The sequence below is a fragment of the Rhinatrema bivittatum genome, chromosome 11 (assembly GCF_901001135.1).
Source record: "Rhinatrema bivittatum chromosome 11, aRhiBiv1.1, whole genome shotgun sequence".
Classification (NCBI taxonomy): Eukaryota; Metazoa; Chordata; class Amphibia; order Gymnophiona; family Rhinatrematidae; genus Rhinatrema; species Rhinatrema bivittatum.
Genome location: NC_042625.1, coordinates 79,609,872 through 79,635,737, shown reverse-complemented (window position 1 = coordinate 79,635,737; position 25,866 = coordinate 79,609,872). Strand labels below are relative to the sequence as shown.

The 25,866-nt window shown below is 45.0% G+C and overlaps 1 protein-coding gene across 1 annotated transcript; it reads left to right on the top strand.

Moving 5' to 3' along the window:
* The first annotated feature begins 7,528 nt into the window (after positions 1-7,528).
* On the top strand, positions 7,529-25,129 carry NCCRP1 (non-specific cytotoxic cell receptor protein 1 homolog (zebrafish)). The gene is made up of 6 exons (XM_029571624.1): positions 7,529-7,876; positions 8,787-8,861; positions 12,728-12,824; positions 20,779-20,877; positions 23,786-23,924; positions 24,854-25,129. Exons 1-6 carry the CDS (start codon positions 7,666-7,668, stop codon positions 24,989-24,991), a joined length of 759 nt encoding a protein of 252 aa, XP_029427484.1. The 5' UTR covers positions 7,529-7,665; the 3' UTR covers positions 24,992-25,129.
* The last annotated feature ends 737 nt before the right edge of the window (positions 25,130-25,866 follow it).

Here is a 25,866-nt window from a genome sequence, read left to right as displayed (position 1 = left end):
CACATGTTCATTTCCAATGATGAGTTATTTTTCCAGGTACTAAGAATTCATTTTAGTGCAAGGGACAAAAACATATAAAAAATCTAATGGCCTAATTTTAAAAAGTTGGCGAGTGTTAAAACCGGGAAATTAACACATATTTTCAAAGGGCCATGGCCATGCGCATATTTCCCGGTATGTGCTGACGACCAGCTAGAAAAAAAAAGGGCGGGGCTGGGACAGCGCCGTTAGGCACCGTCCCACTGAAGTACGCGCCAGCAGCCAGCCGGCCCGCGCAAACTACTACTGCTCCAGAGAGCAGGTAAGTATACAAACAAAAAACCAAAGTTAGATAGAGGGGTTTTAGGGGCCGGGGCGGATAGGGGAAAAGGGAGGCAGGTTACCTAGAGGGGGTTTAGGAAGTTCCCTTCCAGTCCGCTCTGGTCTGCGCACATGTTCTAAAGTTGGCGTGTCCATGTGTGCGTGCTGGGAACCGTAAATTTACCGTCCATTTACATGGACGGTAAATTTAAAAATTTATCTTCATGAGAACGTAACACAGTTCCAATTGCTACAGATTTCAATAAAAAAAATTTATGGAATAAATCTTCTTCAGGATGAAGGACATTGCAAACCTGACACCAAAAAGAGTTTAGGTTAGGACAATAGATGAGAAAAAGTGCCCATCCCTGAGAGCAGGACACGAAAATTTTATTTTGAAAAAGGAGGAGAAAATTAGAGAAGAAAAATGAAGCAAAAAAAACAACCCACCCTCATGAAAGAGAAGAAGTAATCCATGAAATGATGCAGGTTTTCATGGACTATGCCGCAAACCAGTTTCTGTTCTCATGCATCAATGATGTCATGTTTTTTGTTTGTTTTTTTTTTACATGCATTTTTCATAATTATTTCTTTGTTCTGTAAATTGTGGTAGAGAGAGAGCCTTCCTAATGAAGGTGACAGGAGCAGAATTCAAGTCAGCATGAATAAGGCCTAGAGAAATTCTGTGTGTGGCGGGGAAGGCAGGGTGAGGTTGGGTCTGCGAGTCTGGCAGACCGGGGAGAGGCTTCTTGGGGATCTTTAGCTGCCACCCTGTTCTCTGCTTCTACCTACTGCAGGCACAGTGCAGGGCAGCTGCCTTTTTAGAAAACAGGGGGAAAAGGTTATAGGTGAATTTTAAAAGCCCGGAGCGCACCAAAACCTTTAATAGCTGCCCGTGTAAGTGTGTATTTCCCGCTGGGTGCACAAATAAAATGGTTTAGAGAGAGGGATGGAGCAGGTGTGGTCTGGGCAAGCCATGGGCGTTATGAGATTCACAGTTTAAATTCACGTGTACATATGGAGGGAGCTGTCGGTAGAATCGAGGTATCTCGGGGCATAGGGAACTTGTAGAGGCTTAGAAGAATGGAGCTAATCGCCAATCACAGTGGCGTAGGGCTCAAAGGAGGTAATTATGGAGCAGGGGCTTTCCAACTCTGGTGACCCCCCTCCCCCCCAGCTATTTGGATTATCAGGATATGCACACTGAGTGTGCATGAGATAAACTTGCATGCATCAGAGACTCAATATATTCAAACATACTCATGCAAATAGTCATTGTTAAAAAGGGCATCAAGACATGGCTTTTCAAACAGGCCTACCCGGATACTAACCAAACCTAGACAAGGCCCACCCTGCCTCGCAGAACTCGCCTTGCAATATATTTATGTATATAGCTAGCCCAGTTACTTTATGTACTCTCCCAATGATGTAAATATACTAAGTTTCTATAGCTATTTTGGTTCCTCTCCACTTTTTCCTCTTTACTTCGTTTCAGTATTCTACTCTTAGTCCCTCGCCGCCCCCCCCCCCCCCCCCCCCGTTAAAAGTAATTTTCCTTTCTTTGAGTTAATTGTAAACCGGCGTGATGTGTTCTACGAATGTCCGGTATATTAAAAGTTCATAAATAAATTGTTCGAGACCCTGAAAACCTGACAAAAGGACCAGTTCCCATTCTTTCTATACGCTCTTGGTGCTGGCACAAAGTCGGTATAAGAAATAGTGGAGAGATTCTGGAAAAGCAATGTGATAAAGGTGGTGTGGAGCAGAGACATCCTGCCGCCTCTGATCTCCCTCCAAAGAAACTCCTCTCTCCGTTGTGAGCTCTGGCATTTGCAGGCAGATTGATGCTTCCTAGCTCCCACAGCCGGCACCCCACCCAGCAGAAGTTCCATCCCACGGAAACACCCACCTTCAGCTCCAGATGCTTGGGCATGTGCTAACCAGAATCTGTGCCAAAAGCCTTTTATAGCAGGGTCCTGCTTTGCGGCTTTTTTTTTTTTTTTTTTTTAAATAGATATCCTGTAGTTAACTTATCTGCTAATTACTAGCTGTCTGGTTATATGTAATGCCTGCCCTGTCCTCTGAGTCTGTTACTCTTCATAGAAAAAGATTCTTCTCAAAATCAAACTTTTCCTTAAATCAAATAAATGAATATATTAAGGGAGATCTGCCTTCAAGTCAGGCTGCAACCATGTGAGTTACAGAGATCAATGGAAACATAATTATGCAAGCAAAACAAAATATATTCCATTGCAAAGGCTACACCGAGCACTACAATCTGTCATGCAAGTATCACAGGGAAAGAGACATTGTGATATCACCAATGATCCAAAAAAAAAAAAGAAGGTAGCAATCAATGAAAATATGCATGTGTTTACAAAGCTGCGTGCCCGCTGAGTGTGGCATCGAAAGAATGTCTGACAGTCTCCTAGTTTATCAAGTCACAATTATGACTCAATAGGCACTTTATATCAACAAACTAATTATGGTTTTTATATATGCAGCTCTTCTTTTCTTGCATGTAAAAAGCAGGCTCAGGTGTAGGAAACAATTAGTGGCCACGGTAAGGTGTAAAGAGCATAGGTACACAGCTTACAAGGAAAGACTCTGAAGCCCAAATTTTCAAAAGGCTGCGCGCGCGCAAAAAACCAGGAGATACGAGTGTGGCCAGGCCATGTGCGCGCCGAGCGCATTTTAGAAATGGCTCAGCCATGCGCGTTTCTCCTGGTACGCGCAGAAGCGCCAGGCCGTTAAAAAGGGGCGGGCTGAGGGTGGGGTCGGGGCAGGGGCCTGCCGGGAAGTACCATTTTGCGCTGTCCCAGGGAAGCGCGTAAATAATAAAAGAAAAAAAAAATCTAGGGTAGTTAGGGTGGGTTTAAGGTCGGGGAGGAGAGGGGAAAAGGGAGGAAGGTTAGATAGAGAGGTAGGAAAATTCTCTCCCAGTCAACCAGTGGCTGTCAACCAGTTAGGAAAATGGGCGCTCAACTTTACAAGCATCCGTTTCCCTAACTTGTGCACAGCCACAGGTTAGGAAAATGCACGCTGGTTCATTGGGCTTCCCTTTTCCTAACCTGACCTCTGGCACACTTTTTTTTTTTTTAAAATTCTCCTACTTCGGTTCCTCTGAGTTAATGTCGCAGTGATATTAAGTCAAAAGAAAGAAAGAAAAAAGGTACAGAAAAGAAGTATTTTCCACTTTTCTGTAATTTTTTTGGGCTCCTCAAGAATTAAAGCCTGCTCCGGGCAGGCGTTAATTTTTGTGGGTTAAAATGTGTGTGTTGGGTGCACTTTTTTTTTTTTTTTAATCCGGGAGAATAGCTAATAGCCTCATCAACATGAATTTACATGTGATGAGTGCTATTGGCTTCATGGTGTGTTGGACGTGCGTTGTGGACGCGCTAATCCCCTTTATAGCATAAGGGGTTGTGGACGTGCGTCCAGCCACAGGTTAAACAGTGCGTTCGGCTGAGCGCACTGTATTGCATCGGTATCGCCCCTCCTCACCATATAAAATGTTTGTGCAATGTACAAACCATGGACTTAGCCGCTCCTTGTTAAAACCGAAAGAACATAACCTGTCCTGTTAGATAGCTTTCTTATTTTACCTTCTCTTCTTCTTTTTCTTTTTTTTTTTTACCATTTTACTCTCTTTAATTTTTTTTTTTTTTGGGGGGATCAAGCTATGCCCCTTTAAGGCTATTTGCCCTGGTGGGAGGTCTGGGTGAATTGAAGAAGGGGGGGAGTTCAGGGTGAAGTAGTAGAGGGTCTGGGTAAACTGGTGGAGGTATCGGCAAACTGGAGATTTCAAGTATGCATGCGAGTAAGTATTTTCAAAATGGTATTATGCACAAACAAACAGATACCTCATTCCGCATATAAATCAGGGATTTTACATCTACATGTCCTATTTTTTCATGGGCAGAATATATGCGTCTATTTTTTTTTTTTTTTTAAATAGGTAGGGAAAGTAAGTTCTTTCATTGCACTGCAAATACCTGTATGCACTTTCAGAGCAGAACTATGCTGTATTTTATAAATAGAAAATGCTAGAATAAACCTCTGCCCGTCCATTTATGCATGCAAATCCAGTACCGTGAATAGATTTGAAAGTTAGGCTCTTAATTTATAATGTGGCCTAGCTGAAATCACACTGGCAATGTGCTGCGGAAACCAGTCCAGCGCCAAAAGCGACAGCCCAACGCTGCCGGTGTTTCAGCGTACAACATGCCTGCTGCAGGGTACACCCAAGTAAATACTGCCTCATGGGACAGCTTTGAGACTCATCCATCATAAGGCATTGTTTGCCTGAGCGACCCCTGCAGCAGGCATGTTGTATGCCCAAACACCGGCAGCGCTGGGTTGTTACTTTTGGTACCAGGCTAGTTTCCACAGTATATTGCTGATATAGTTTTACCTGCGCTGGATTACAAGCTATGGGTTACCTTCTAAGCTGAAAACTTGTGTGCATATAGCTTGCTTTAACCATAAAATTGTTTTCCTTATTTGCACCTGCTTTATAACATGATTAGTTTTTTTAGGCATCATTTTAATCATATCCCATCGATAAACTGCGAGATTTACAGTTCTTATGACTTCCAGCACATTCTGATGATACCGCAGACAGGTATGTGCACATTTATTCATTTATAAACATCCGATATCCTGCCCTTTGCCGGGGCGGTCGCAAGGTGGCTTATAATCAAAGTTAAACTGCGCTACAGTCATGAAGATGCTTCTTTTCCTAACTCTGTGACATAGTTAGGGCTTCCGTTTTTTCAGATTTTAACTGATGAACGCTGATAAAATGTCCCCCTCCCGTTGAAAAAGGGAAAACGTTGCATCACGCCCCCTCATGCTGAGCTGTGGTTGGGAATTCAAGGGCTGTGCTGAACTGCAGAAATCAAAGCTATCGTGTGCCTATTTTTTTTTTAATCTTTTTTTTTTTTTTTTGGGGGGGGGGGGGGGCGGATAGAAGAATGGATAAATGTTTTGTTTTGGAGTAAATCAAATTGCTGAAAATGTTGCATGTTTACAACATTACAATCTGCATATTTGAATTAACCAGAAAAAGATACCAAGATTTCTACCCCAATTTTTATTACCCTCAGAAAGCCCCTAATCAGGTGCAAAATAAACACCTAAATTTACAAGTTATAAACACTTAAACACAGAAGCCCTATCCTCCATAGGAAGCAACATGAACAAGACTAAAACTGAAAAATGCTGCTAATTAGTTATAATGAAGTGAGACATTAAGTAAGTCACTGAGGAGATCACTGGTGAACAGAATGATGCTCTCCTGGTTGATTGGATTGTGTAATAAGTTACATATGATCTAGAAAAGAGAAAATAATTGTAGTGTGATTTCATAGTCATTTTGCTATTTCATTTGCCAACCTATATGATTATGGTCTGGGTTGAGGATACTTCTCCTTTCAAACTGACAATTCATTGGGAAATATGACTAAAGATTCACATGGCAAGATGTATGCACTGGCACAACAGCCATTCATTATAGAATTAAAATGAATCAAACATATTTAATGACATTGAAGGACAGGCATTCAGGATGGAAGAATTTAGGAACCCACACGGGCCAACCCAATGCAGTCTCCACAGTCATAGAGCCCTTCTAGCACATCCCAATGCAGCTTCCACAGTCACGGGACCCTTCCATTGCAACACAATGCAACTTCTGCAGTCACTGGGCCCTTCCAGCACATTCCAATGCAGCCTCAGAGCTCTTCCAGCCAATCCCAATGCAACCGCTTCAGTTACAGAGCCCTTCCAATACATCCCAATGCAGCCTCTGCTGCCATGAGACCCTTCCATTCCAACCCAATGCAGCTTCCACAGTCATTGGGCCCTTCCAGTGCATTCCAATGCAATCTTTGCATCCAAAGAGCTCTTCCAGCTCTTCACATTGTAGTTTCAATCCTAGGCCTTGGATGATCCCCCTTTTTATTTATTTATTTTTTTAATAATAATGATGTAGAAAGAAACCCATCCAGCCCTTAACTCCTATGCTAGCTCTAGGTATCTTTCACCTATGAATTCCTTAATCAATTTACTTTCCATTATCCATCACAAAGTTTCCAACCTCAGGTCCTTAAAGACACTTTGCATTAATTCTGCTTTGTAAGCTTAGCTGGCTTTAAAAAAGGATTGGAGAAGTCCATTACCTGCTATTAATCAACTTCTTAGGGAATGGCCTCTGCTACTACTGGCATCAGTAGCGTGGGATCTATTTAATATTTGGGTTCTTTCCAGGTATTTGTAACCTAGATTGGCCACTGTTGAAAACGGGATGCTGGGCTTGATGGACTCTTGGTCTGACCCAGTATGGCAACTTCTTATATTCTTAATCTTTTTTTTTTTTTTTTTAAAAACATTTGAGCGGACTCAGAATGCCGGCGAGCTCCTTAAGCCTCAGGAAAAACAAACAAACAAACAAACAAACAACTGAACTATAAAACATTTGGACGATGTATCTTCTCAGTTCTTTTTTAAAATTTATTGGCGGGGGCTGTACATTGCCATCCGGAGGGCTTGATTCTTCTCTCAGGTCCTTCTGCTTCCCAAGTCTGAAGGTGGGGCTGGGGAGGGGGTCATAGTCATGCACCATGGTGATGCACTAGTTTTAGGGACCATGATGCAGGGTAGAGGAAGGAGATCTGGTGCTATAAATGAGAGAGAAGAGGAGTGTAAAACAGTCAATAAATAAATTCAATAAATTCCAGGGTAGTTGTAAAAGGAGGCTCATAGCGGCAGATTCCAACCCGAGATGTAATGGGAGTGATTGGCACAAAAAAATGTCATTATGTTATTTAATTCCAAGGGAAGTATTCACATCCTCTTAAGTTACAGCAATGTGATGCCATCATTGATGTCACTCCCTTCCCAATACTGCTACTGCAGATGAGTAGCTCTACCTTGCCTAATACAATGTGGGCTCTGTTACCCGTGGTCAAATAGTTTTCCACGCCACGAATTTAATGATATCCCGAGGGCACTGGTCCTTTTTGCAGAATAGACTGGCACAGGGTGATGTTCTGTCCGGTTAAGTTTATCCTCGGGAATGTGATGGCTGAGATGTGGAGACTTGGGAGGAGCTGGAGCTGTTTTTCCGAAATGTGCATGCACTGCAAATCGCAGCCATCCCGGCCTTCGGAGCTGATCCCTGGGCTTCCTTAAGCGGGAACCGAGGCAGGGCTCCTCCCTCTGGGCGTCGCACAATGGGTGGGGGAAAAGCAAACAGGAATTAAAACTCGCAGACCTGTCCAGCTCGCCTGATCGTCCGAAGGCAGGAGGAAGCCAGCGGCATGTCCGGAAAACAGCCAGAAAGTCCCGAGCCAGCCTGCAGACATGGAGAAGGGATCCCGCAAGGGGGAGCAGGAACAGAGACCGCAGCAGGAAGAGCCCAAGGCCGAGGGTGCCAGCGACTGGAAAGCCAAGTGCGAGGCAGAGTGGAAACTGAAGGCGAAAGGGATCAACGCCCCCGACAGCCTGGACTGGCAATTCATTTATAAGAAGAAACCCTTTGGCAGAAACTTCCTGAAGTCCTCCAACCCTGAAGGTAAAAGGACTCTGCCTTCTCCTCCCCTCCCCTGCCTTGAGATTTCACCTGGGCCCAGATCTGGGAGGGGGAATAGAGGCAGCCAAAGGGGTGTGGGGTGTGGGGTCTGCACCGAATAAACAGATCGCCTGAGACTTGAGGACCCAAGGATGCAAACCCAGGAGGAGAAGCGGGAGAGAAATGATGCAGACCTAAAATGCACAAGAATCAAACCTTTTCAGATGGAAAGGACCCAGTAGAACTGGGGGTGACCACATGAAACTCCAGCGGGGTTAGAGGAAGGACTGTGGCAGAGCTCCTAAGAGAGAAACCCAGGGGATCCCCGAGGGCGGGGTCTGAATGGGCAGACTGGAGAAGCTGGGTAGGTTTTTATGTAAAAGGGCATGGAATAGGCACAGAGGATGAAGAGGAAGAAACGGGGTAAGCTTTGGGTGTAACCTGCACGGAGAGGCAGTTACAATCCTAAACACCTTGGCAGGCAGGCTGCATGCACTATTTCGGTCTTTACCTGCCCTCGTTTACTATGTCACTTACATGCTCTTCCCCAGGCCCTGCCAACCCGGATTTATCAATGAACCCACCTACTGTTTGACTGGGGAGGGGCGATGGAGACCCTCCCAGGCCTGGGCCCCTTCCCCGGGTGCATCTCTCGCCTCCAGACCGTCTGCTCCGATCCTTGCCAGAAAGAATACAAACCCAAACTATAAGGAAGGCAACGGGGTCCTTACAGCAGGAAGAGAAGAGCTCCCTCTCCCTCCCTGGTGCCCCCCACCCCTCTCCCCGCGCGGAAGTGGCTGCTTGGTTGGAAGGAGAGGGCTGGCGAGGGAGGGGACCTTCTGCTTTGTGGGCGTTCTTTCATGTTATTTTCAGCAGGGCACGGGCTAAAACGAGCTTGCTTTCTTCTGTGCAGGTTTGTCTACCGATGAGCCTCCGCCCCAGCCGCTGGCAGATGTGCCCCCTCCCAGGCAGCCTCTGGAAGAGATCGGTAAGAACAGGGATGGGGGGGAGGGGAGGGCTCCCCCTCAGACTCTAATCCTCAAGCTCCCCTCCCTGGCTGTCTGCATCAGCCCTTCAGCAGCTGCGGGCAGGCCCCCCTCCTGTTCGTTTTACTTCAATAAGGGCGAGCAGGAGAGGGCGAAGATCGAAAGGGCTTCAACGAAAGAGCGCAGGTGAAGAAAAGCGTCGCTTTTATTAACGGCGAACCTCGTCACCGCCTTTATTAGCACGGGCCTTTAATCTCATGGCCGTGATGAGGTTCGCCGTCGTTTTCGTCGTCGCGTTTATGAAGCCGTCGCACCTTTCTTCACCTGCGCCCCTCTTCTATTGAAGCCCTTACCGGAGGATACCGTCCACGCTTCCTACCCGGGCAGCCCAGCAAGTCACAGGCGCAGCACTCGGACCGACTTTCCAGCCCTCAGGTGCCCTCTGCTCCACCATCCCAGGCACCCGACCTGGATCCAGCCGGGCACCGTGATCCGGATACCTCTCCTGGGCCTCCTCGGAGCTCCACACGCGCTCCATGATCCCAAGGCGACTTTTCCTTGTACTCCGAGCCGCGGGCTGCGGCCGGCCCCGGTCCCGCGCGGGGGCCCCTGCCCGGTCCTCGCCCTCCGCTCTGGTTGATTGCTGCCACCACGGGGCCGGAGAGCGGGGAGACAGGGCAGCGTTTAAGGTGGGTTGCGAAGAGAAGCTGTCGGGCGCTCACGGACTTCCCACGACCGGCAGCCGCGCCCACATCCGGGAGATCAACCCGGACCCACTCGCCACGCTGTGGCAAAGAGGGAAGAGGCAACAAGTCAGCAAAACCGGTGGCTTCTCCCTAACCCGGCCATCGCTGTTACGAGGTTCGCCGCCGCTTTTAGGAAGCCGTCGCGCCTTTCTTCACCTCTCGCTCTTCTATTGAAGCCCTTTTTTATCCTCGCCCTCTCCTGCTCGCCCTTATCGGAGGATACCCTCCTATTCCACCGCCAGCACTTCCTTGTAGGAGGCGGGAGAGAAATCTTGGGGCTGGACCTCTGCAACTCTCCCTACCTGACAGGCAGACGCGGAAGCGCGAGCATTCAAGCCGTGCGCTGGCCGCCAGCGCGGGGGTTTCCTAATGCGCAACCCAAGCTACTGTGTTTAATTCGTGATGCGGTGAACTAATGTTATGCTAATGCATCGGGGGTTCAAATGTGTCAGCACAGGGTGGGTGAATGCACATTTTAACTTGGGGGGAGGGGGGAATGGGTGCAGTTTTTTTGCTTTTCATTTAACGCAGATGGTGGCAGGTTTTGGCGGTGCTGCCGACGTTTGGCCTTCGGGCTCTGTGTCACTGGAGGCTGGCTGGGTGTGCGGGGATGCTGGGTCCGGGCTCTGGGACGCGTCGAGGGAAAGCAAAACGGAAGCTGTGGAACTTGGTGCCAAGGAAGGGGAGGCCTCCCTGCAGTTTCATCAGTGGACGGAGTTAAAAGATCGGTGAAGAAATAAATCGTTTAAATTGCCATCTTCAGCCCTTTAGGTGTTTTTGTGCCCCTTTCCTCTACAGCCCTGTCAACAGGTGGTTTATGTTTGCAGAAAGGTGGCGAAGAATCCCTTTACTTTCCAGTTGCTTTGGAGAGATAAGAGATGCAATGCTGGATTCAGCAATAAAGATATTCCAGCAGCTTGAAGGCTTCTTTTTCATGCCACAGAAAGCTTAGGCACAGATTTGTCTTCATTTTGGGTGACGAAAGGACCTTGAGGGTGCCTCAGATTGCCCCCATTGAAGCCTCTGCAGCCAGCCCCGGACTCTGTCTGTATCCTGCAGGCGCAATGCCATCTCCATGATTTCTGGCCCTGAGCTCCCTGGACGGGTCCGGCAGGCAGGATTCTGCTGGCTGACCACCTTGTCCTCTGCTTTGCTGGGAGGGGGAGGTGGTTCTCTGCCGAGACCTGCTGCTTTGGACTGTGAATCCTTCTGCAGATGCTCTGAACGGGCTCCCTGCTGTGATTTTCAGCTTGTTGATTGATAGATTGTTACTCAAAATGTTCCAGTATCTGAGCAGCTTCTGTCAATGGACTTCCATTGATTTCAGTCACTGCCTGCCAGTCTCACATGAACTCGCCTTCAGAAGGGCTTTGGGAGGAGAAGGAGGAGCAGTCTAGCAGCTTGTCTACGTGGCAGCTAAACCCTATTCAAATAGTGCAAACTGTAGCGAGAGAGAATATGTAAAGGTGACGGGAGCTAATTATGTAGGATGGCGTGTGAAAGGCAAACTACCTTCTTAACAGGCCGATGCAATATCAGCCCGCGCCGAACCGGCGCTCCTGATTGAGCGCCTGTTCTCCTAAGGCGCGCTGAGCCACCTCTCCCGGGCGCCCGATTTAATATCTAAATGAGCTGCGCAGTAAAAAGGAGGCGCTAGGGGAAATAGTGAGTCCCTGGCGCCACCTTGAGTTCACGCCTGCTCTGGGGCAGGTGTCAATTTTTGAGAGTAAAAAGTCGCGTACACTTTTTTTTTTTTTTTTTTTTTTTTTGCATCGTGGGGGGGGGGGGGAATAACTAATAGCTTCATCAGCATGAATTTACATGTGATGAGCGCTATTAGCTACGCACTGGTTTGGACGCGTGTTTTGGAAGCGCTAATCCCCTTATTGCATGATGGGTTTTGGTCGCGTGTCCAAAATGCGCGTCCAAACGCGTGTACAGCCGTGCACCGGGCTGAGCGCATTCTACTGCATTGGTCTGTAAGTGTTTCAATAAGACCAATGATGTCAGGGCAAAGAGAGCAGGGTGGGATGTTAAACCGAGAGCATTAACGGCCACATGGGCGCCTGTAGGGACCGATTTCAAGCGGCCTCCGTGGGGTCTTGACCTTCCCTTATCTTCCCAATGTGCCGCTGCTGGCTGCCGGAGTAAGTGGGGGGTTCAGAGAGTTGCAGCCACGAGCCTCAGTTTCTTGGGGACTCTTCCTAAAACACTGCTTAGATCCCAGATTCCCAGCGTTTTCGCGCTATGCATGGAAAGCAAATAAAAATCTGCTTGCCACCTTCGTGGAGTGGGTGATGATGGGGGGGTGTGTGTGTGTGTGTTTGTTGTGCTGCTTTTTTCACACCCACACCGAGTCTCACTCTCTGCTTTAGTTCTGCCTAGACTTCTGACATCTTGCCCAACTCTAGGGATGATGATTTATATTTCTTTATTAACATGAGCTTTGCAGACCACATATCCCTTCTCCCAATGTGACTGTACTTTTTTTTTTTGGTGATCTGGCTTCTGAAATGTTTAAAATTATTAAAGCTTGTTAAATGCACCATTGCCTTCGATCTATAAAAATGATGAAATAGCTTTTATTTTTTAAAATGAAATGCACGATTAATATTAATATAATCAACAAGTTGTAAAAGTTGTTTCTAGAGGGCAAGCAGATCAGGTAGCTGGTGCACGGAGCCGGCCTGGGCTGGCTCTGCTTTTCTGCACACATGTATAGAATATCTTTTTTTCTACTTCATTAACGTTCTAATCTTGGGGGCCTACGTACTAAGCATTTTTCCCATAGAGAAGAATGGGTAAAACTCTTTAGTACATCAGGCCCTTAGAGACGATTGCAAACTTGGTCATTCTTTTGTTATCTCATTGTTAATCTCTCTTTTGCCTCCTCTACATTCCAAGTTGCATTTTATCCCTGTTTTATTGTAACTGCTACCTTATTCTTCTATCACATGTTAATGTTTTTAAGTTATTAAGTATTTATTCTGTTGTCACACCTTGTTATTTGTAAACCGGCATGATGCGACTCCCATCGCGAATGCCGGTATATAAGAAATTTAAATAAATAAATAAAATAAATAAATGTAACGTTTCTTCACCACTTCCCTTTTTGACTACAGGGGATTTTAGTGGCTGGCAAGTGACCACAGAACATATCCCTGTAGACACCAGTGGGATCCCTCCTGGAGTGGTGGTGTGCTACCTTCCAAACTACAGGTAATTATTCTCTGTAAGTGCCAGATCAGTGCTTATAGACTTGTCCAGATTGATTTATGCTGTACAGAGAACATTGCAAGGGAGAGCAGAGAATTTATATTAAAGGCAGGATGATTATTGCAGCATTACAAGTTTATGAGAAACAGTTTTTTGCTAAAATATCATGAAAACCACTTTGTGGTTACTGGCATGTGACTTTATTACCAACCTACCGTTTATCCCACAGGCCCTAAAAAAATTATTTAAAAACCAAGAAATGACGGGAGTCATTTTTAAACCCAGCTACACTAACTGCACTAACCACATCCCCTGGCAACAAATTCCAGAGTTTAATTGTGCGTTGAGTGAAAAAGAACTTTCTCCGATTAGTTTTAAATGTGCTATATGCTAACTTCATGGAGTGTCCCCTAGTCCTTTTATTATCTGAAAGAGTAAATAACCGATTCACATTTACCCATTCTAGACCTCTCATGACTTTAAACACTTCTATCATATCCCCCCTCAGCCATCTCTTCTCCAAGCTGAAGCCCTAACCTCTTTAGTCTTTTCTCATAGGGGAGCAGTTCCATTCCCTTTATCATTTTGGTCACCCTTCTCTGTACCTTCTCCATCACAACTATATCTTTTTTGAGATGCGGCGACCAGAATTGTACACAGTATTCAAGGTGCGGTCTCACCATGGAGCGATACAGAGGCATTATGACATTTTCCGTTTTATTCACCATTCCCTTTCTAAGAATTCCCAACATTCTGTTTGCTTTTTTGACTGCCGCAGCACACTGAACCGACGATTTCAATGTGTTATCCACTATGACGCCTAGATCTCTTTCTTGGGTTGTAGCACCTAATATGGAACCCAACATTGTGTAATTATAGCATGGGTTATTTTTCCCTATATGCATCACCTTGCACTTATCCACATTAAATTTCATCTGCCATTTGGATGCCCAATTTTCCAGTCTCACAAGATCCTCCTGCAATTTATGACAATCCGCTTGTGATTTAACTACTCTGAATAATTTTGTTTCATCTGCAAATTTGATTACCTCACTCATCGTATTTCTTTCCATATCATTTATAAATATATTGAAAAGTACGGGTCCCAGTACAGATCCCTGAGGTGCTCCACTACCATGCATTAGTCTGTCTGTTTTTGGTTGTCCAGTTGTGGTTAACTTTAATTGCCTGTTCTGTAGTGACTCTGTCTCTCTTGGCAGATCCTGAAGCTGAGGCATTGTGAGGCTTTTCATCTTGTGGCATCAGCCCTCTTCTTTCGTGACTCCCACTCTTTCCTTTCCCTCTCTTAAGTACATCCTCTGCAGCGTCCTTCTGATATTTTGGGGATAGGATAGAATCATCACTGGTGCTCATTACATACAGTAGTTGTGGTCATGGGACTGCAAGTGCCATGGCTATTTAATGCCTTTTCTTTGTTCTCCTTTCCGTTCAGGACAGGAGCTCTGATTGTAGAGTGCTCCAGACTCACCCGGGTGTAAGAGAGTCTAGAATGGAATTTAAGTCGTACATTGGGTTCAGCGCTACCATGGAGCCATCAGATTATATCATTGGGAAAGAAATCAGAAGGAAGTGATAATTTAACAGATTGGAAACACAGAAACATGACAGCAGAAAAATAGTGTATGGCTCATCCAGTCTGCCCATCCACCCAATTAATTTAGCATTATAATTCTCATCACTTCCTTAGAGATCCCCTGTATTTATCCCATGTTTTCTTGACTTCAGACACTGTTTTTGTCTCTACCACCTCTGCTGGGAAGCCGTTCTATGCATCCACCACCCTCTCTGTAAGACATATTTCCTAAGATTACTTCGGCAACTACCCTCTGTCACCCTCAACCCATGAACTAGAGCCTCCTTTTGCATGGAAATCTTGAGAAATAAAAACTCCCCGGATAAGATCATAGACAATTTTAAAAATTAAGTGAACATGCTTTTCTTGACATAAAACCATAACAATATGGATTTCAGGACAAAGTCAAACACAGTTACACATGTACAGTATATCCTTTTGTACAATTAGATTTTTTAGGGTGAATAGGTTCTATCTATAGAGGTCTTCATTGAACTGTCTTGTCACCTTTTAACTGTCCACCTCTAAGTCTCTGTAAAATGTTGACCCAAGCTGTCTTTATGATGATCTGGCTGTCCCAATAGTCAAATATCTGAGAGAAGAGGTGATTGGAACAATGCATTAAAAACCAAGAGATCTGGGTTCAAATCTTGTTTCTGTCACTGACACTCACTTTGACTTTGGGCAGGGTCACTTTATCTCCATTACCCCAGGGATCCATATAAAAGTGAATTTTAAAAGCCCTACTCACGCCAAAGCTGGGAGATATGCACAGAAGTTGGGCCATCACGCACTGCATGGATTTTAAAAGGTGTGCGCGAGTGGGTGAAGTGGGTTGTGACTCACTGCTTTGAATCCTTACCCACCCAATCTTCCCTATCCAGGGCTAATTATGGCTTTCAATGCTGCAAAAGGGAGAGAAAAGCTGTACATGCCTAGAGTACCTGCGGTGGAAGTGGTATGTCAGTACGATTCACTCGGAGAGACACAGAGAAAGAAACGGCCAAAGAGGAGGAGGTGAAGATGGCGGACATTTGGCTGTGAGCACCACTGCAAAAGGGCTGTGAGCACCACTGCAAAAGAGAAGTTGAAGGCAGCCGTGGTAGACACTTTAGAACTGGAGTTTAAAGAGATCGTGGAAAAGATCGAGTAGGTAACTAAAAAAAAAAAAAGACAGTGTACGAATCTCATTTCATGGACCTAGAACACCGGATGTTGGATAACCAGGAAGTGATTCAAACTTCATGGAGGAACTTAACAAGCTGAAAGCCTCAGTGAGAAAACAAGATGAACAGCTAGAAGATCTAGAGAATAGATTTCGCCATAACTTACATCATCAAAGCGGATTGCGTTCAGGTACTATAGGTACCTGTGAAGAGTAGACACGAGGAGTTTTGGGGGAATGAGAGGAGCTCTGATGTTGGACTGTGATTGCTTACCTAAGTGATCACAGATAAAAAACCTGCTGCAGTTTTTAGAATCATGGCTTAGGCCTCTCGTCTGCTTATGGTCCATTGCTCCCCTCTGTATGCGATTGGGATGTGTTGGGTGCCGTTTGTACCCAGCAAAGCTCAGAATTTCCCTGCCCAATGGAATGAAATGCTGTCAATCAGTTGGTGTCGCCAAAAGGATGGTGGAGGAATTGGAGGCAGCTAACAAAACCAAGAATAGTCATAAATTGATGAACTTGGAATTAAAATGGTTTGCTTGCGGACGGACTTCAGGTCTCCTCCCTATTGGAAATGTGGGGGAAGATTGCCAATTTTATTGGTCCTGTTTGTGACACTACTCTAGCTAGGGAAAAGCTGCCTTGCAGATACATTGTCTGTCCTAAAGAAACTGGATCCAAGAGTGGGACTCTACCTGGTAGTATTGGTCTTCAGATGGTCTATTTTCTTTGATTGCTGTTGGATCTCAAGGTTTCCTCTGTACTCGGAGCACAGAGGTGATCATCAGATTGTTATGACCAGTGAAGTGTCTTCAAGTTGATCTTTGTTGGATTAGGTAATCTGGTTCAGAGACAGTTTTTTCTGTTTCCCATAGGCTAGCGTGACTGGCGGGTTTGTTTTTTCTTTAAACGGAGTTTATAATAATGCTCAAGCTGGAGTAGTAATGTCCTGCAGATATATAATGTATTTAAAGTATATTGTATATATTTTATGGGCAGGGTTGAACTGGATAGATTCTTGATAGATGGGGGTGGAGGATGGGGTTATATGTGCTTAAACGTGATCTTGCTTGTGCTATTGGAGGGTAAAGGGAAGGGGGAAGGGAAGGATTATTTTCAAGGGAGGAGGAGTGACATATTATGCTTGGAGGGATGCTATGGATGGCTTATGGCTGGACGAAGTTTGTAAGGTTGGAGGTTTGTTCACCTGCCACACTTTATTTCATGAGTTCCTGCTGAGTAAAAACACTAAAGATTATTTCATGGAATGTCTGGGATGAATACTCCCATTAAGAGAACAAAGATTCTTTCTGCTCTGAAAAAAGACTGCTGATCTAGTGTTTCTACAGGACACCCACTTAAATGATATTGAACACAAAAAATTCTAGAGATGGTGGGTAGGTGGGGTGAGGTTTGCATGAGCAAACATTAAAAAAGGTGGAGTGGCGATACGTGTTCATAAAAAAATCTATCTTTAATAATACAAAAGGAAATTAGAGATCCCAGTGGGCGTTATATGATGTTAGTGACGGAATTATATAGGAAACAAACAGTTTTCTGCAATATATATGCACCAAATATTTATAACCATTTCTCTTTTTGTCGACCTTGTTCACCAGCTACTGCCATAGCTAGAGGATTTTCTGATTGTAGGGGTGGATCTGAATATAATGTTAGGCCCGACTATTGATAAAGGGGATAAAATATACAGGAGGAAAGGTATCTCCTTCCTAAATTCAGAATTACATTTGTTAGATGCCTGGCGGTGTGCTCCATCCACTGATAAAGATTACACTCTACTTTTTCGCAAATAGATTGCTTATTGTTCTCTAGGAGTGAGTTCTTTAGAAGAGAGAGTACAGGGATTGGTGAGATAAAAATCTCGGGTCATGCCCCAATATGGGTTGAATGTTGGTGTGATGGAGAGAGAACTTCTGGAATTCTCTGGCAATTCCCATATTATTTAGCCTCTGACCCCCAATTTTAAAGTCTATTTAAAGGCAAAATGGGAAGACTATGCTCCAAATAATGCAGTGCATCTTGACAACTCAGTCTTGTTTTGGCACACAACCAAAGCTATTTTGAGGAGTGACATAGCTTTCCTAATAGAAGGATTTGGATGGATGAATATTGGCAGGGTAACCGGGATTTCTCTCCTGGATCCCATTCAAAACTAGTTTCTTTTTGGAAGGAACAGGGTATCATATTTACAACATGTTTTATCTGAAGATGAGTGTCTCTATTATCCTTCCAAACCCTCCAAACTCAGTTTGGTCTGAGGGATGTTGATATTTTTTCATACTTCACATTCTTTCATTGCCACCAGCTGATCTGGATATGAATAAGGTTATGATCATTGAGGATTTCTTTTATGTGGAAAGATGGAAAATTTCCCTATTAAAAATGCATAAAGAATCACAGAAATTAGAGCCAGATGACAATTTGGGAGCGATGAACTAGGGAAGGTAACTTTTTTTCAGTGTCAGGCAATGTGCTAGGAACTTGAAGAGTGTATCTGCGGGAGCTACAATTTAAATTCCTACACAGAGCGTACATTTCTCAAGCTTTAGCATTCCAGGCCAAAATATCTCAGACTGCCACATGTATGAAGTGCCAGGTAGAAGAAGGGACATTAACGCATGCTTTTTGGTTTTGTGTCAAAACTTTGACTTTTTGGGACAAGATGTGGCAATATGTGAATGTAATTTTCAGGGTGTTCCATCCTTCTTACTCCGGAATTGGTGCTCTTTGAAGTGGGCCTGCCAAAATATATTAAAAAAAGAGGTGAGAGGAGCTTTGCGAGGAAGGCCTTTATTTTGGGGAAAAGATTGGAAAGAGAAGGCTGGGCCATCCTGTTGGTAATGGCGTAACGCGTTGAACGACGTGATGCTTCTGGAATCCATGGATTTGCATAGCACGTTCCAAATGCAGAGGTGCTTTTTTGGCAACATGGGACAATTTACATACAGAGCGTTTTGGAGCGAGCAAGGAGCCAAATTTTGAATAATTTTCATGGTTTATAGGGATATTATCCTTTAATATTACATAGTTGAACTTTCACATGGATGTCGAGAAGGGGGTGGCTTGTATGTAAGGGAATCTGTTGGGGGAGGGCCTGGAGTTACGGGGGATTGAATGTCCGTGATCTTGGTTCTGGAAGTCTGGATATACAAGAAAAAAGCATCCAGAATGTTATGCGGTTGTAACTATGGCGATAAGAGGTAGGGGGGTGAATATGGGGAAAATATAGCCAGCCGACATGATGTAGAAGGAACTATATAGATATACCTTTGTATAAATATGCGAGTCATTTGAAAGGATCATGACAAGCTCATGTATCTGTTTGATTGCTGACATTTATTTTTGTTCAAAATTAACACTGTCTGTGGTTGGTTGAATAAAGATGTTAATTATAAAAAGTGCGTGAGTACGCGTTTATCTCCCGGTATATGTTTTTTTCTTACAAAAAGGGTCAGAGCATGGGCGGGGTATGGGCATTTTTTGATTTCTCAATGAAATCTGTGCATAAGATTTTACATGCATAAGTATGTGCCTGGGTCCCCTACCGCTTAACTTTACTTCTGCTATGGATGGCGTGGAACTCATAAAACAAAACAAAAAAAACCCCTTCAAAACTAGTTAGCCATGTTTTAATGGTTGGGGCTACTAAATAACTAGGGGTGATTTGGAAGTCCTATCCTTAAACTGGGAAAGGACTGGCGAAACTGGTAATTGCTTCGGTGCATTTATGTATCAAAATCCCCCCACTTATGCAGTAGAGGCGGCACATGCGCACGTCCATATAAAATTGTGCACACGTGTACGCGCGTAAAGCCCATTTTATATCATACGCGCATATGTTATAACATGGCCACATCCATTAGCGGGAGGCGGCATACGCATGGTACGTGTGCGCCCACGCGGCTGTTTAAAAGTTACCATCATAGGTTGTAAGCTTTCTGGGGCAGGAACTCATTATATCTGTATGTGATTTGTGGCAAAGTGCTCTGGATTGGGGTTGCACATACTTGCCAGATGTCATTGCATTAAGGAACAGCCCATTCTAATCTTTTTGTAATTTGGCAGCTGTGAATTGTTCTCGTATTATGCAGAATGAAAGCACACAGGGGCGGCTTGGCCTATCGGGGGATTGGGCATCCCCCGGTGGGCCGATCGCTCCAATCACGTGGTCTGCCGTGCGCGGCCGTGACAGAGCTGCGCTCGGCAGATCACGTGATGTGTCCTGGGCTGGCCTGGGCGGCGAATACCCTGGCCGGTCCGACATCGTGAATCCGCCGCTGAAAGCACATAATTCTACTCTGGTAGTAATGTTATGTCTGTAAACATACTTGTAGTATCCATGCTGTTGACTCACATGATGTAAGAATGTCCTAGGCAGGTGTGTATAAGAGCCCTGAAAATTAACCTGCCAATGTCACTGGCTCATCACATACACTAAATGATCACTTCCTGTCACATGACCATGTTCTAAATATCCATATGCAGTCAGTGTTTGTTCATCATTGGTATACAGGATGCCCACAGCCTTTCGAAAGCCTTACATTCATTTTGCCAAGGAGGTTCACTAACATGAAATCATATTAAATCCACTTCCTGTCTAGAGAGAGCTGCACAGTCAGACTCTGAGATGTGGAGCCTTGAATCTAATTGACACTCTCCAACAAAATGTCCCTCCTTGTATGGGCCTTGGTGGTTTCCCTAAGTGAAAGGAAATCCCGGGAGTGCATGGTTAGAGTGTGTACCCCCGCCAACATGTCAGCAGTCAGCATGCACTCATCCTTTCTCCCCTCTTCTTGAATTTTAGACCTCACCGAGCCTATACCCCAGAGGTGGAGGGAGTAGCCTGGTGGTTAGACCAGTGAACCAGGGTTCAAATCCCACCGCTGCTCCTTGTGACCTTAGGCAAATTTCTGTTGCCTCAGGTACAAACTTAGATTGTGGGCCTGCTGGGGACAGGGTTAGACTTGGGGTACCTGAATATAATCTTCTTTGAAGTGCCATCTGAATCAAAGTCACTATAAGCAATCACTTTGGATCCCTGAGCGACAAAGATGCTGCTTCCTGAACCCCAGCAGCAGAGCTAAAAGTAGCAGAGAAAACGGTAACTAACTTTCTTCATACTCTCTGTAGTCCCTCCTAATGGACCTGCGTCATGCTCTCTTTTTTATTTGTAGCTGGTGCATCAAAGAGCAGTGCATTGATCTGAAGGCTGAGGGACTCTGGGAAGAGCTTCTCGATTCCTCCTCCCAGCCAGATATTTACATCCTCGACTGGTAAGTTTATAAGCTGCCTACTAAGCATGAGCACTTGTTGAAAACAGCATAGACAAGTGCCTTGACATTTGTCTGTTTCATGCCGTTTTCAAAATGAAACAATAAAAGAAAACGTGAAATTTTATCATTTCGTGGGTACTATTTCGGGAACCTAAAAAAACCAAAAACTGGGGGGGGGGGGGGGAACTCCCCCTGCACTTCCAAGAGAACCATCCCCTTCCCCAGCCTGAGAAATGTCCAAAGTTAGCCCCTGCCCCTTTCTGAAATCCCGTTCTGCCTTAAAAAGGCCATAATTGGCACCCCCCCCCTCCCGGTCCCCCACTAGCATAAATCAATGGTCTTGGGGCACACTGGGAGCAGGAATGCCCCTCTGGCACCTGAACCAAGGCCCTTGGACCCTCAGGTTTGAATGATAGCGGGGGGGGGGGGGGGGAGGTGACAGAAGTAACTGGGGATTTCTCCTGCCCCCTGGGAGATGCCAGACCTTATATTTAGGACAGGGGAATAAATGTTTGTGAGTGCTGGACTTTTAATGCTGATTACTGTATGTGAGGAGGGTGGGGGCTTTTAATCTGTTTTTTGTATGCAGTAACCTAGTTTTATTAAACCAGTTTTAATGTAACCTCCTCTGGGAGCTGATACGTATCAGGTAATTAATTTAGAATTATAAATAAGTAAAGAAGAGTGGGGGTCCAGGGAGTTTGGATTTTATGGCTGGGGGAGGAGTTTCTGAAAGGGGTTGGGCTTAACTTTGGATGTTTCTTGGGGGCGGGTGGAGGGTCAGAGGGTCATTTACATTACGAGGGGGCTTATAGGGTGGAAGCCTTGGGCAGCACAGGGGCAAGGTTTCCTCCTTGGGGCTTACTGGCCCTTTAACCAGCATTGGCTAAAATGACACGAATGGCGGCAATGACATTTCATTGTTTTGGATGGGAAATGACACAAAACGAAGCAATCAATGTCACTGCGTTAATGTCATTTTTAAAGGACGGTTCATTCCTCCTGTATGCTTAATCCTAAGGAGTTTTATCTATTGACCACATCCTGAGGGATGGATGGATTCATTGAATTGTGTAAAAAAAAAAAGAAAACAAATAAATGAGCTGCTTAGTACGAATGTGCAAACATTTGAAATAAAACAGGAAACTTTAACAAAAATTTCCTATTTTGTTTTAAAAACAAATGAAGTTTGGTTTATTTTTGTTTGCTTCATTAGAAAAAAAAAAAAGGTTGTCAGTAAGGGTTTATCCAGGCAGTTTTGGTTTGTTTATTAGTTTCATTTATTTAAAATGAAAAAAAGGAAACAGCCAACCAACAAAATTAAAAAAAAAAAAAAATGATGCCCTCCCCCTACACTAGTGCTGCCTCCCCCCCACAGCTCCTTTCTGGTCCCCCACGTCCATCTTCTCACCCCTTCGAGCCCTCTTACTAAATTTTACTTCCCTCATGCCAGTCGAGCACTCAGAAATGGCGAGGGCAGACCGAGGCTGGTGCTGCTGTGCATTTTATTCTGCACAAAATGGCACCAGGATCGGTGCAACGACAGGGCAGGAGCGTCCGGGGGTCGGTCACTCTTCTCTCGTGAAGACCCCTCAGCAGGGTAAGAGGGGTGGGGGAAAGCTGTGATGAATCCGGGGGGGCTCCAGAGGTTTTTGTTTTATTTATTTATGTATGTATGTATGTGCGAGTCTGGCAGTCTTATTTTATTTCTTCTACCATGAATTTAAATTTGATTTTTCTCTTTTTTGTATTAAAAATGAATTGAATCAAAATGGAAAATTTCATGAATTTCCAATTTCATTTCAAATGAACGTAAATCCCTAGCTGCCGATCTGTTACTGTAAGTCCCTTGCGCCCCCATTCCCAGGCCTCCCCCTGCCCCTCCAGCTCCTTGGAGCCTTCATAGAGCAGGAATGAGCTCCAGTTGCTCCTGCCCCACCGGTGCTTTAATTACAAATGGTGCCATTGTTAATTTCTTCCATACAAAATGGGGTAAACCTGGCTGGGCCCCAAACCAGCACCGTTTTCTGTGGATTCAATTAACAACTTCATCGGTCTCTGTCTGTCCGTGCCATTTCTATGCAGGAGTGACCAGGGATTGCTCCTGCCCTGTCGAGGAAAAAAATATGATAAGAGGGTTTGAGGGGATGGAAGGGAAGGCCCAGGATGGTTTTGGTTTTTTTTATTCTCTGATGCAGTCCAAAATGTATTTTTCTTTTGTTTTTGTTTTTTTTAATTTTAAATAAATGGACAAAAATCCAACCAATGAAACGAAGAAAAAATGGAACAAGAAAATGTCTGTGCACCCCTCCCCCCCCCCATTGCTTAGTCCTGTGCTTCAGTAATGTGTTGGGTGCCTGTATGGGTTGCCCTGTAAATCATTCTGAAATGCAGACCCAAGTGCAAAAGGCCAGGAAGTGACCTGAGACTGGGGTGGGCTCCTCCGTTTCTCACATGAGGGTGGTGACCAGCCCTTGCCTTTTTACAAGCTGAGGCAAAGCCCTCTCTCTCTCTCTTTTTTTTTTTTCTGCACTCTGAGCCACAGCTGGTAGACGAAGCAGTAGGAAATTCTCGCCATGCACTTATTAACTGAAGTTGGGAAGGCACATTGGATCGGCACCTTATAACCAAAAATTGGATTCATTGCTTTATGACTCGCAATGCGGCTGTTTGTATGTCATTGCATGGAATTAGGATTGCAGAAGACCACCGTTGGTGCAGAGATAAGGTATCCACACTGAACTTTAAAATATTCAAATGGTAGAGAAAGGGAATCTAATCCATGATTTGAAAGACCTGCCAATGCAGAGGATCAGAGCTAGGCAGGATGCGATGGGGTTGAGTCATGCGTCCCTATTCATCCTTTGCTTGGGTCTAACCTGCCTTTTCTCATTGTTTTGCCTTTCAGGTACGAAGACAGCAAACTGCACAAGCATGTTTACGAGCTTCACGTCAAGCTGCTGGCAGAGGACCAGAAGACTGTGATTAAGGAATTTTCTTGTACGCCTGAGAATGACATGAGTGGGGATACCAAAAACTGGATATACGTAAGTCACAGATTTCTAGAGTGAACTGGGTGGAAAATGTGCCTTGGGTTATGGCAAGTTCTCATTTGCAGTACAGCGAGTTTGTGCAGGTTTCATTGCCGGCTCCCTGGGAAAGCTGGAAATAGATTTGGGGGGGGTGTTGCCTCTCTGCTTAATCTGTTCAAGCATCAGATAGGAAGAGTGATTTAGGTCTCAATCCAGTCCCTGCAACATATCTAGCCAGTCAGGTTTTCAGGGTATCCACAATGCATATGCATGAGAGAGATCTGCATACTATGGCGGCAGTGCATGCAAATCTTTTTCATGAGTATTCATTGCGCATAGCCCGAAAACCTGACTGGCTAGCTGCAGAGATGGATGGAGAAAAGCTGGCACCCGGGGCAGGCTAGTAATTCCATGCCACCACCCCTCTCAGTAACTTGGCACCACTCCCCTTTCCCCATGACTTTTACTACCTGGAATGATGGTGGTGATGCTGCTTTCTTCTACCCCTCCCCTCCCCTCTCCTTCTCCATTACCTCCTCTCAGGCTGGCTCCTGGGGTGATGGAGGGGTAGCTCTGCAGGCCCAGTCTGCCGCCATTGCCGCCACCGTTCCTCCTCCCTCCCTTGGAAACGCGGGGGGGGAGGGGGGGGGAGTGCGTGCATCTGCACGGTCTCTCTTCTTTTTCTGTCACGATGGGCCGCTGTGAATTGGTGCAGGCGCACTCCTCTCCCCTGCTCTGATGTTTCTCCCGGTGTCCTGGGTGCATGCCCGGTTGGCTTGCCCTGGTTGGGTGGCACCCGAGGACTGGGTTGAGAGCCACTAACTTATAAGCAGTGTCAATATTGTTTGTTTGTTTTAACTTTTGTATTTAAAGCTCCTCTAGAATTTCAGAAGCATCATAGTTCAATACGATGTTTGTTTGTTTTTTTTTTGTCTCCTTCCAAGGTTTCGCACACCTTCACAAACTACGGCCCGGGCGTGCGCTTTATTCATTTCCTGCACAAGAGCAAGGACCTGTTTGTGGTTGGGTTCCACAGGACCCGCCTAACCAACAGCAAGGTGTTCGCACAGCTGAGGGGCTAATGGAGCTGGTGCCTGGGCATTCACTCGCTGCTTCTCTGGATATTTATAAAGAGAGAGAGTATCTATGAGATATGTCACATTTTGTACACATTTTCCTGCTTGCATCAGAAAAATTAAAAAAAAAAATATCAAACATGGCAAAGGGATTCATATTATCTTTTTTTTTTTTTGTCATTTTTTTTGTACATTTATTTGCTTTATCATCCATATCTTATTTTGTAGGAAATAAGTTCTTATATTAAACTAGAATATTGGAATATGAAAAGACCTGAGAAAACTGCAAACACACCAGAGCCATTTATTTCAAAACTGAGGTGCAAATGCCATTAAACTGAAGGTTGGGTAAGAGGGGAAGTGAAAGCAGCAGGATGTTAAGAAGACATTGCTTCTCTTTTCTGTATAAGAGAGCGCTTCTGAACATTGAGCTTGGTTTTGCAGTAATTGCACAACTATTCTTGTCATGGTAGATATTTTTTACATTTGAGATAACAATTATACACCACAAGAAGGAGAGAAACCGAGGGCCTCAACAGATCTCTTATGTGGCAACCCGCGTTTGTCAAATCAGCTGGAGTTAAGAGGTTAGGTTTTTGGTTTGTTTTTTTTTGCCACCAGAACCTGACAAGTGTCTGAAGCGAGAGGTCAGGGAGGACGATGTCTCAGGATTAGGCTCCCATGGCTGACCACGTCAGATTGAAAACATGGAAACAGAAACAACCTGCCTTCCTTTGCCTGTTGGTCTGCCTAATAAAAGAAATGTCTGAATTGTAGGCTCTCTAGAACAGAGGTGGCCAGCTCCAGTCCTCAAGAGCCACAAACAGGTCTGCGTTTTCAGGATATCCACAATGAATATGCATGAGAGAGATTTACATGCA